Source organism: Scyliorhinus torazame, chromosome 30 (genome assembly GCF_047496885.1).
Source record: "Scyliorhinus torazame isolate Kashiwa2021f chromosome 30, sScyTor2.1, whole genome shotgun sequence".
Classification (NCBI taxonomy): Eukaryota; Metazoa; Chordata; class Chondrichthyes; order Carcharhiniformes; family Scyliorhinidae; genus Scyliorhinus; species Scyliorhinus torazame.
The window spans coordinates 16,423,904-16,436,695 of NC_092736.1; the positions used below are offsets into that span (position 1 = coordinate 16,423,904).

General features: G+C 51.1%; 1 protein-coding gene across 11 annotated transcripts in view; it reads left to right on the forward strand.

The window, feature by feature from the left end:
* LOC140404397 (CUGBP Elav-like family member 4) overlaps positions 1 to 12,792 on the forward strand; it is a 977,034-nt gene that overhangs the window by 943,656 nt on the left and 20,586 nt on the right. For 9 of the 11 annotated variants that reach the window (XM_072492868.1, XM_072492862.1, XM_072492860.1 and 6 more), the window contains one exon: positions 5,806 to 5,955. The exons of the other annotated variants lie outside the window; for them this stretch is intronic. In XM_072492868.1, coding sequence (XP_072348969.1) covers positions 5,806 to 5,933 — 128 coding nt within the window. In that variant the 3' untranslated portion in view covers positions 5,934 to 5,955. The remainder of the gene's footprint in view (positions 1 to 5,805; positions 5,956 to 12,792) is intronic. 11 annotated transcript variants of the gene reach the window in all.

Genomic DNA, 12,792 nt, shown 5'->3' on the forward strand with positions numbered 1-12,792 from the left:
ACTGTTGCTTCACAGCGCCAGGGTCCCAGGTTCGATTCCCGACTTGGGTCACTGTCTGTGCGGAGTCTGCCCGTTCTCCCCGTGTCTGCGTGGGTTTCCTCCACGTGCTCCAGTTACCTCCCACAAGTCCCGAAAGACGTGCTTGTTAGGCGAATTGGACATTCTGAATCCTCCCTTAGTATACCCAAACAGGCGACGAGGGGATTTTCACAGTAACTTCATTGCAGTGTGTGGTATTATCAGGTATTACGGTACCTGAGAGGCTGATGTACCATTGGTTAAACCTAGGGGTTTACCATTGGCTGTATAGTATAGTAGCTCCGCCCTGATCGGCGGGGTATAAGAACCCGTGCCGTCTCAGCAGCCCTCATTCTGTACCTGAGCTGCTGGGGAACAGTTCTAGCTTATTAAAGCCTTCAGTTGTACTACAACCTCATTTTAGTAGTTATTGATTGTGCATCAATTTAATAAGCTAGAACTAAGTAGAAAGGATGGAGCTCCGAATCAAGCCGCCGTGTCTGCAACTCAGTCCCCGCGCGATGAACTCAGCGGCGATTTTTAAGCACAGGCTGGCGTGTTTTAAAGGCTACCTTGAAACAGCTGGAGGCACACCCTCGGGGGAGCAGAAACTGCACATCCTACACTCAAGAGTAAGCCCAGAGATCTACACCCTCATTGAGGAGGGGGAAGATTTTGATGCAGCAATCGAACTTTTAAAAGGACACTATGTTCGCCCAGTAAATCAGGTCTACGCTCGTCACCTGCTTACAACAAGACGATAAAACCCCGGGGAATCGTTGGAGGAATTCTACCGCGCGCTACTGGTGCTGGGCAGAAGCTGTGGCTGCCCGCAAGTTTCGGCGAGCGAGCACACGGAGCTCCTAGTCCGGGACGCCTTTGTAGCAGGTATGAGCTCTTCAGAAATCCGCCAGCGTCTTTTAGAGAAAGATACCCTGGGACTTAGGGAGGCATGGGCCCTTGCAGGGTCCATGGACGTTGCATCCAAGAACGCCGATCCTACGTGCCCAACCGCGTGGCGGCCCCCTGGGCAGTGTGGAATCTCGCAGCGGCCGCCCCAGAGACCTTCCCCGCAGGCCTGTGCTGTAAGGCGGCCCGCGAACCCCGATGGACCCCGCTGCTTCTTTTGCGGGCAGGGAAAACACCCCCGCCAGCGCTGCCCGGCCCGCACATCCATCTGCAGGGGGTGCGGCAAAAAGGGCCATTTCGTGGGGGTCTGCCAGGCACGAGCGGTGGCTGCGGTCTCCAGCGGCGACTCCGGACCACCACTGCAAACTTATCCAGGGGCCCCGGGCGGCCAGCGGTCGCCGCCACCCCCGTATCCCAGGCCCATGTGCGGACCCCGGGCACCGCCATCTTGTTCCTCGGACACCACGCTGGACGGATGGGCGCCGCCATTTTGTCCACCCCCGACGACCATGTGCGACCAATGGGAGACGCCATCTTGGATGCCCAGGACCCCAGCTCGGCCGACCACGCACTGCCTGAACGAAATCCACAACTACTGCGTCTGGCCTCGGTGACCCTGGACCAAACTCGACCTCAAACACTCTCAACAGCAACGACGACCGTCTTAATCAAAGGCCACGAGACGTCCTGCCTGATCGACTCTGGGAGCACGGAGAGCTTTATACACCCCGACACGGTCAGGCGCTGTTCCCTCTTTATCCACCCTGTTAATCAAAGAATCTCCCTAGCCTCCGGTTCTCACTCTGTAGAGATAAAGGGGTTCTGTTTAGCAAACCTCACAGTCCAGGGAAGGGAATTCAAAAATTTCCGCCTTTATGTTCTTCCCCACCTCTAGGTAACCTCTAGGTTACACTCCTAGGTTTAGACTTCCAGTGTAACCTGCAAAGTCTGACCTTCCGATTCGGTGGCCCTATACCCCCCCCTTACTGTCTGCGGCCTCGCGACCCTTAAGGTCAACCCGCCTTCCCTGTTTGCGAACCTCACTCCGGATTGCAAACCCGTCGCCACCAGCAGACGCTACAGTGCCCAGGATCGGATCTTTATTAGGTCAGAGGTCCAAAGGTTACTGAGGGAAGGGCTCATTGAAGCCAGTAACAGCCCCTGGAGAGCTCGAGTAGTGGCGGTAAAGACCGGGGAGAAGCATAGGATGGTCATCGACTACAGTCAGACCATCAACAAGTTTATGCAGCTGGACGCGTACCCTCTCCCCCGCATATCCGATCTCATAAACAGGATTGCACATTATAAGGTCTTCTCCACGGTGGACCTCAAGTCCGCCTACCACCAGCTACCCCTCCATACTAGTGACCGCAAATACACTGCCTTCGAGGCAGATGGGCGGCTCTATCACTTCTTAAGGGTTCCCTTCGGTGTCACGAACAGGGTCTCGGTCTTCCAGCGCGAGATGGACCGAATGGTTGACCGGTGCGGTTTACGGCAACATTCCCGTATCTCAATAATGTCACCATCTGCGGCCACGACCAGCAGGACCACGACACCAACCTCCGAAAATGTCTCCAAACCGCTAAAATCCTTAACCTAACATACAATAAGGATAAATGCGGGTTTAGCACCGACCGTCTAGCCATTCTCGGCTACGTCGTGCGAAATGGAGTTATAGGCCCCGACCCTGAATGCATACGCCCCCTTATGGAGTTCCCCCCCCCCCCCCCCCCCCCCCCACTGCCCCAAGCCCCTGAAGCGCTGCCTAGGGTTTTTCAGTTACTACGCCCTGTGGGTCCCCAACTCTGCGGACAAAGCCCATCCCCTGATCCAATCCACAACTTTCTCCATGTCGATAGAGGCCCGCCAGGCCTTCAGCCGCATCAAAGCAGACATTACAAAGGCCACGATGCACGCCATCGACGAGTCCCTCCCCTTCCAGGTCGAGAGCGATGCGCCCGACGTAGCTCTGGCGGCCACCCTCAACCAAGCCTTCTTCTCCCGTACCCTCCATGCTTCCGAAATCCGCCACTCCTCAGTCGAAAAGGGGGCCCAGGCCATAGTAGAAGCTGTGCGACACTCGAGGCATTACCTGGCCGGCAGAAGATTCACTCTCCTCACTGAATAAACGGTCGGTTGCCTTCTTGTTCGATAATGCACAGCGGGGCAAGATAAAAACGACAAGATCTTGCGGTGGAGGATCGAACTCTCCACCTACAACAACGAGATCTTGTATCGTCCTGGGAAGCTAAACGAGCCTCCTGACGCCCTGTCCCTCGGCACATGTGCTACCACAAGTGGACCGCGTCCGAGCCCTCCACGAAGACCTCTGCCACCCGGGGGTCACTCGCTTTTTCCATTTTGTTAAAACCCGCAACCTGCCCTACTCCATCGAGGAGGTCAGGACAGCCACCAGGGACTGCTAAATCTGCGCGGAGTGCAAACCGCACTTCTACCGACCAGAGAGGGTGCACCTGATTAAGGCTTCCCGTCCCTTTGAACGCCTCAGCATGGACTTCAAAGACCCCCTCCCCTCCACCGACCGCAACACGTACTTCCTGAACATGATTGACGAGTACTCCCGGTTCCCATTCGCCATCCCCTGCCCCGACATGACCGCAACCACCGTCACCAAGGCCCTGCAAAGTATTTTTGCACTGTTCGGTTTCCCCCGTTCATACACAGTGATAGGGGCTCCTTTATGAGCAACGAACTGCATCAATTCCTGCTCAGCAAAGGCATCGCCTCGAGCAGGACGACCAGTTACAACCCCCGGGGTAACGGACAAGTAGAGAGGGAGAACGGAACGGTCTGGATGACTGTCCTACTGGCCCTACGGTCCAGGAACCTCCCAGTCTCCCGCTGGCAGGAAGTCCTCCGGGAGGCCCTCCACGCCATCCGGCCACTGCTTTGTACGACCACCAATCAGATACCTCACGAACGTCTCCTGGTCTTCCCCAGGGTCCTCCTCTGCGACCTCACTCCCGACGTGGCTGGGAGCACTCAGACCCATCCTGCTCCGAAAACACGTGCGGGCGGACAAGTCAGACCCGTTGGTCAAGAGAGTCCATCTGCTGCACGCTAACCCCCAGTACGTCTACGTGGCGTTCCCTGACGGCCGACAAGATACGGTCTCCCTACGGGACCTGGCGCCTGCCGGAATCCCACGTACATCCCAGCCACCAGTCCCACCCTCCCCTTCACCGCAGCACCTTACAGGAGGATCAGTCCTCTCGCCGCCCCTGCCTAGGCCCCCCACCCACCGACGCCCCCTACAGGCGCCCCCTTCCCAGGTCAGCCGTTTTTCCCACCAGCGCCGTCTAGGGGTGACGAAGCTGCCATGGAGGCTGAAATCAGGCTCCCAGAGTCGCAGACGCCCGGGCCCCCACCGGAATCACCACCGAGGCTCAGACGATCCCAGAGGACGACCAGGCCACCCGACCGACTGATTGCCTCATTTTAACGAATGTATATACCCGGCATGCTTGTAAATATTCGCTGTAAGGAGGCATCACGGTACCTCCATATCTGATCATACCATGTTGTTACATTTTGTCCACCCCCGCCGGTCTCTTTTTAACAGGGGGTGAATGTAGTATTATCAGGTATTACGGTACCTGAGAGGCTGAAGTACCATTGGTTAAACTTAGGGGTTTACCATTGGCCGTATAGTATAGTAGCTCCGCCCTGATCGGCGGGGTATAAAAACCCGTGCCGTCTCAGCAGTCCTCATTCTGTACCTGAGCTGCCGGGGAACAGTTCTAGCTTCTTAAAGCCTTCAGTTGTACTACAACCTCGTTTTAGTAGTTATTGATTGTGCATCACAGTGTCAATGTAAGCCTACTCGTGACACTAATAAACATTATTATTATAAAAAAAAGTCCCCAGTGTGATCCAACCAAGTTCCTCGACAATTGTAACATAATTTCCCTGCTCTTTGACACTGTTCCTGCAGAATGATGATGGAACAAGGCTAATAGAATCATTTATTAATAAAAGCAATTCTTCCATCTTGTCCCAAAATCCCGCATAGAGTTGCACTTGCATTAGTTCAGTTATCCCGTTCCACACACCATCATTGAATAACCAGCGAACCCGTCGATGAACAGGTATGCTTCAACGAATAAACATTGTGAGAAAGAATGGAGAAGGAAAGCCACTTCTTACCGTCGGGCCTTCATAATCAGGCTTCTCTGTGATGAAGTGCCGGGGGTACGTAAGTCGCTTCTGACCTGGGGAACCAAGAGATCACTAAGGCAGCTCATCCTGCGCAGTTTCTGCAGGATGGGGTGGGTATGCTCCAGGGTAGGATTGATTTACTGACCTCAACCCCACATTCACGCCCTTGAGGATGCAGCACTTAGTCCCCAATTGATATTGTGATGTTCTTCTCCCAGAGGTCGCCACGAGCCTTAAAGGGCCAGCCCATTTTAAGCAACGTGCCACTTTTAGGCGATTCTCTCAAGCCAGTCCTGTTACATGCAGTAGGGACAGCGGGGGGGGGGGGGGGGGGGGGCGGGGGGTGGGGGTGGGGGGGGGGGTGGGGTGGGGTGGGGTGGCTTATTCCCGCACTTCAGCATTGTGCATTATGGGGCGCGACCCTCCTCTACTACCCTCTACTATCAGTGCTCTCGGATGTTCCATGAGGAACATCATGAGAAAAACCACGGGCATGTGGACAAGAGGGTCGCCATGATGGCCAGGAAGACCAGAACAACGGTGATGACAACAACAACAAATAATGGTCAGGTCTTTACATTGAGGATGTAAGTGGCATCTGTGTCTGAAACCCCCTGGCCATGCCTCAGGAGGGAGCTCAGAACTAGGCAATCAGTAGCTTTCACCATTCTGAAATGTATCTTTTGCTATTTCCAGGGTTTGTGAGTTTTGACAATCCTACCAGTGCTCAGGCCGCCATTCAGGCTATGAACGGCTTTCAGATTGGAATGAAGAGGCTAAAAGTACAGCTGAAACGGCCAAAAGACGCTAACCGACCATACTGACCTTCCCACCGCCTCTAAACAGGTAGACATCCCAGCGCTGTGTGAGCATGGGACAGGCTGCTGTTGACATGCCACTGCACAGAGTTGCAGTCAAAAAAAAAAAGAATATTACCTCAGGTTACTCACTCCAGCCATACAGTAATGTGAATGTCACAGAGTATCACTTGCTTTACAAAAACAAAAACAGAAAATAATCCGGTCATAGTTGAAATCATTAGGTAGCACGGCGGTTAGCACTGTTGCGTCACAGCGCCAGGGACCCGGGTTCGGTTCCCAGCTCGGGTCACTGTCTGTGCGGAGTTTGCACATCCTCCCAGTGTCTGCGTGGGTTTCCTCTGGGTGCTCCGGTTTCCTCGCACAAGTCCCGCAAGACGTGCTTGTTAGGTGAATTGGACATTCTGAATTCTCCCTCTGTGTACCCGAACAGGAGCCGGAGTTTGGCGGCTAGGGGATTTTCACAGTCACTTCATTGCAGTGTTAATGTAAGCCTACCTGTGACACTGATAAAGATTAAAAGTGTACTTGCCGAGTTTTAAGCACCTTGGGATGAAGCCAGAACAAAAAAAAAGAGATTTGCTCTTTGAACCTGAAAGCCAAATTAATTCTGATTGATTTTGCGATGTGTCTTAATAAGTGCAACTTAAATCAGGTGCAGTGAATGGGAATGATGCCTGTGCAGCACAAGGAAGTTTTAAAGATGTCCTCGGGAAAGGATCCACTCAAGGTTTCTTCCTTCTGAACCCTAGCATTCCCCTCCACCCCATCTTGCCAAGGCAGTCGCAGGTTAAAAAGGAGATTATTTTGTCTGGCTGACTCGTGTGTCAAGTGTTGTAGCCAGTGAAGACTACAGGGCGAAGAGTTCCCTTTGACCCATTTGTGTTCATCTTCCAGAATAATAAGCCTTACCACCTTCCCCAGTGCTTATGTCACCTGGACAGGCAGGTAGAAGCTCAACAAAAGATAGCACCTCAGGCCCCTCAACATCCCACTGGAGTGTTGGCTTAGCTTAGGTGCTCAAGTCAGAAGTGTTCTTCAAATATTGCAGATCTTGTCCACTGGGAGGGCAGGGTTCTCATGAATCAGTGACAGGGTATTCCAGAATGTGGAAATGAATTACGTTGAGGATATTGAGCCTGCCAGCAATGTTAGTTTTTCAGATCAGAGGCATGCTGCCAAAGCCTTTGTGCCTTCAGTCATCAGGACAAATGCAAGAATGCCAGATTTCAAACGCTCACCACAATCTTTACTACAGGAGCCTATAGTTCTCCACTGCTGTCTCCATGGCAACGTCTCGGCCAATCTGAGTCAACTTGCCAACCAATCAGCATGCTTCCTCTCTGGTAGCATACGTTCTTGTGAACGTTTGAAATTTGGCATTCTTGCATTTGTCCTGATGAGTGCAAGGTGAAAAACTTCGACAAGCTGTCTCTCTTTGCCACAATATTCAGGTTCCCTGCTGCCAAGCGGTCAATGCAATCCTGAATTAGTGGAAATATTCTATTTTTAGATTTAACGCAAGATTTTATAATGGCGTTCCCATCCAGCATCCCATTAGAATTGCAGCTACCTTTGATATCAAGAAGTGACATTCTCGATATTATTGCAAATAGCGATCACAACGCCATGAGCATCAAGCCATCTCAATCTCTTGGTTTTCGGATCAGGAATCTGTGGCAGACAGAGATCAGTTTAAGCTTGGGTTGTCAGAACCAGACTCCAATGGTTGACACTGCCTGACAACACACAATTCAAAGACAGGGTAAGCACCCATAGTGACACATCACAGAATACACGGGATAAATGGACATCTTGTTGAGGTCGATCGGTCAGAAGCAAAACGAGCAGGAAAATACATTCCAGCCACAAGAAAGATGAGGGGAATTACTAACATGAGCATCTGGGAAGATGTCGGAAGACTTTGGCAAAGAGGAAAGTTGCAGAAGTAAAGCACAATGTGAGGAAATGTTTTCAGCAGAATTCTTAGATTTTGGTGATAGAAGAAATGCGCAATGTGCAGAACATTTTGGGAAGAAAATGAAGATAGTTAGGATACTGAATGGATTCTTTTTCCATAATTAGTGATAGACTGCACAGAATGAATGACTTTGACATAAATGAGATGTGGACGTAGACGTGAGTTGAAAGAGAAACGAACGAGTGAATCTCAAGATGGATGGTACGATAGGCCTCTGTATTGTACTGGGAGACAAGCGTTGTGGCCTATGGGTGATCATTATTATGAACAGAGAATGAGCCTCATTCGATTAGAAAGAAGCCACAGAATCACAGAGTAGTTATGTGCAGGAGGGGACCTTTCAGGCCATTATGTCTATACTTGCTTTTCGAGTGAGAATTACCAGGATGTTGCCTGGGCTGGAAGGTTTTAACTATGAAGAGGTATTGGATAGACTGGGATTGTTTTCCTTGCAGCACAGAAGACTGAGTGGAGGGGGGGGGGGGGGATGTGATTGAGGTGTATAAAATGATGAGGAGCACAGATAGAGTAGACAGGAAGAAACCTCTCCCTTAGGTAGAGGGATCAATGACCAGCGGGCATAGATTTAAGGTAAGGGGCAGGAGAATTAGAGAGGACGTGAGGAAATCCTTTCTCACCCAGACTGTGGTGGGAGTCTGGAACTCGCTGCTTGAAAGGGCGGTGGAGGCAGAGACCCTCAACGTTTAGGGAGTATTTAGATTACACTTGCAATGCCACGTGCTGGAAAATTAGATTAGAATACTGAGGTGGGTTGCTGTTGACCAGTGTAGGTGCGATGGGCCGAGGGCCGTTTCTGTGCTGTAGACCTCTATGACTTCTAGGAGCAATTGCTGCATGCAATTCCCCTGTGGCCCTGCACATTCTTCCTTTTCAGAGAATAAGTCAATTCCCTTTCGAATGCCTCGATTGAACCTGCCTCCAATCACACTCTCAGGCGACGCATTCCAGGCCTTAAACACTCACTGCCTGAGAACGTTTCTCCCCATGTATCCTTTGCTCCTTTTTCGAAAATATCTTAAATCTGTGCCCTCGATCCTTCCACTGGTTTCTCCCGGTCTACTCTGTCCAGACCCCCCCCCCCCCCGTGTGTGCGCGTGAGTTTCCTCCGGGTGCTCCGCTTTCCTCCTACATTCCAAAGATGGTGCAGGGTAGGTGGACTGGCCGTTATAAATTGCCCCTTAATGTCCAATAGGTTAGGTGGGGGTAACCGGGTTACGGGGATAAGGTGGAGGCATGGGCTTGAGTAGGGTGCTCTTTCTAAGAGCCGGTGCAGACTCGATGGGCCGAATGGCCTCCTTCTGCACTAAATTCTATCTATGGATCAGAGCGATCGCCAATTTAACATCTGCCTGACACTATTTTCTAGTGAAGTCACGTGGGCGACATGGGGATCCAACATGATTGACTGTTGCATGTGAGGTGGGTTAGGTGAAACCGACACTCGGGGTGTCCTTTTTGGAAAAAATCCTGGCAGAGGCAGACATTTCGGCTTGGCGCCAATATTGGGTCCAGTAATGGGATCAATGGATCGAAGTAAAATAGAAAATACCAGTCAGTGGGGGGGTGGGGGGGGGGGGGACATCTGTCCATTTTGGCTTTCCTGACCCCTTTGAGGAACTGGCACACTATGGAGACTGTAGAAAGTTTCTGTAAGAACTTTCAAAACTACAGGTTAGATAAATGATGCTGAAACTGGATAGTGACCTGGCCCAGACAGGAACAATACACGCAGCTCCTGACCCATCCAACATCAAGGGAGACATTTAGATCCTGCACATCAGCCTCGAAACCAACCCCCTACACAAGAAAAAAGCAGTTCGGATCAGTTTTCTTATTTTCCCGTTTTACCATTTTTTTCCCCCCTCGTGGATGGTTTATCAGGGAAGTCTGCTACAATCCTTGCCTTTTCAATTTTTAAAGGAGGTGATTCGGGGAGCATCCACCTAAAAGTGTTAGAAGATAAATGGCACCGAGAGGTAACAGGGGGGGCATTACTGCAAACTGAGCCATACAAATAGGACAAGGGACGTGGGTCTAAACTAGTGATGGGCACATTTCGAGCTGATGGAAGCAAGTTTATCATATCAAATGGGTCCATCACCCAACGTAGATATATCAATAGAGTGGTGGAGGCATTGACCCAGGGGTCACTTAACAAAAAAAAAACACAGCTGGAGGCACGGTAGCACAGTGGTTAGCACTGCGGCTTCACAGCTCCAGGGTCCCAGGTTCGATTCCCCGCTGGGTGACTGTCTGTGCGGAGTCTGCGCGTTCTCCCCGTGTCTGCGTGGGTTTCCTCCGGGTGCTCCGGCTTCCTCCCACAAGTCCAAAGATGTGCAGGATAGGTGGATTGGCCATGATAAATTGCCCCTTAGTGTCCAAAAAGTTTAGGTGCGGTTACTGGGTTACGGGGACAGGGTGGAGGTGTGGGGTGCTCTTTCCAAGGGCTGGTGCAGACCCGTTGGGCCGAATGGCCTCCTTCTGCACTGTAAATTCTATGATTCTACGAGGCTTGCAGCCCGACGTAAAGCTTGGCTGATTGGCTTTCTTTGCCCTTCTCCGAAAGGGGCACTTTACTAAAGCAAGCGTATTGAGCAAAACCTAAAAGGGAAGGAGAGTTCTGAAGTACTTCCGTTGAAATTCCTTCCTATTCTCCAATTTATCACAGCAGGGTGCTTTTTTAAATCTGACATTTTCAAAACATCGAAGTGTCAGGAAATCAGGAACTTGGGGTGTGGGGGTGGGGGGGGGGCGGCATTGCGGGGGTGTCAGTTGGTAATTTTAGAACTGAATGATAGATTCTTAGATTCTTTTGTTTGGCAAGGATATTAAGGTGGCGTCATGATACAAATCAGCCCTGTTCTAATTGAGGGGCAGAACAGACTCATAGAATCATAGAATTTACAGTGCAGATGGAGGCCATTCGGCCCATCGAGTCTTCACCGGACCCTGGAAAGAGCACCCCACCCTATCCCTGTAACCCAGTAACCCCACCTAACCTTTTTTGGACACTAAGGGCAATTTAGCATGGCAAATCCACCTAACCAGCACATCTTTGGACTGTGGGAGGAAACCGGAGCACCCGGAGGAAACCCACGCAGACACGGGGAGAACGTGCAGACTCCGCACAGACAGTGACCCAAGCCGGGAATCGAACCTGGGACCCTGGAGCTGTGAAGCAACTGTGCTAACTACTGTGCTATTAGAAGGATTGAATGGTCTAATCGCTCTCCTGTGTTCTTATCAAACTGCTTTCTTGACCCTACGAGTGTCAAGTCACCACGCACCCCCACCCCCCCTTCTTACCTTGGTCACTCTGGAGTTGTCATGTTTTTCCAGAGCGACTCTGTGGCAACCTGGAGCTGTGACTTCAGATGGGGCCTACCCGAGAGGCTTCTGCCAAGCCCCTTGATCCTGTCAACTTTACTGCAGGCCCAGCGTTTGATGTCATTTACTGGGGAGCGCCTCTCTCGCGATCCACCCACCCCACCCCCCGAACTCTGCTGTCACCTCTGGGGTTGCTGTCTTTCGGAGATGCCACCCTAACAATGGGCACGGCCCACACAAGCCGCAAGAAACCTTGCTACTTTTCACTGGCGCCGAGCAAGGTGTCCTGCGCAGGCCATCGCCCTCACAACGGTTGGGTTAGGAGGGATAGGACGGGGGGGGGGAGGAGGGTTGGGCCTGGGTAGGGTGCTCTATCAGAGGGTGGGTGCAGGCTCAATGGGCCCCGATGGCCTCTTTCTGCACTGTGGGGATGTCTCTGGAAGTGATAGAAACCTTGCCCCTTGAGGCTTTCACTTCATAAAAGTGAATGCACATGAAAGGTTGAGGTGCATGCACCAGAGCTACCAGAGACAGAGACATGGCAACACAACAGGGGAGCTGAAAGTGCCTAACCACTGTCCCTATTGAAGCAATAATACCTCTTTTAACTGACAGTGTGTATTTTCCTTGAAATGCATATGTTCCTCCACTAGATGGCACCCGGATCAATGTTCTTGCAAAGTTGCGACCACTTTTTATTGATGTCGTCAAATGCTACCCTGCCCACCTAACCAAAATTGCAGTCGAATTGCTCCTAACTAGAGATTAAACAGGAATGTGGAGCACAGGGAATAATGTCTGTCTTTAACTGGAAACTGTTTTGTGTTTATATTTAAAATGTTTGCTCATTTAAAATCACTTCAGAGGTACATTTGGTTTCTGATTTATGCATAACCTGTTTCTCTTCAGCACCTGTCCTTATTATTTCCGGGCGTTAAGACAGGGTAGTGGAGCGTTAGTCTGTCCGTGTGTCCGTTGTGTGTTTTCTGTTGCCTTATTTGAGGTACTTTCACTTATAACGTCAAACAGTATGGACTCAATGAGAAATAAAACAAACCCAGGTATTAAAACATCACCAAGGCGATGAGGAAAAATTTGATAAATTGGCAGCGAGGAGATTGTCGGGGGGGGGGGGGGGGGAAATCTGATCAATTTTAGGAAAGCACCCTTAAGGTCAGCCGCTTCGTAAAATGCTAACTCACACCAAAGTCCTGTTTATCCCTCCATGAGTAGCTTACTTATCTAGGCTCTCATCACTCGTTGAGGTTATCTCGCCTTCTCAACCTTGAGGTTTGGTGACCCTCGGGTTAAATCACCGCCAGTCAGCTCTGTGATGATATGCATCACTGCAAGTACACAAGGGTTTAATATAAATACACGTAGACTAGATAGACACTAGAGGGAGCACCAGAGACATGACACACAGGCAGTCAACCAATAGGTCAGTAAGATAGGACATGACCAATGGGCAGTCACGATACACACAGAGGTGACACTACCACAGGAGGGCATTACACCAACCCATATAAAAGGACA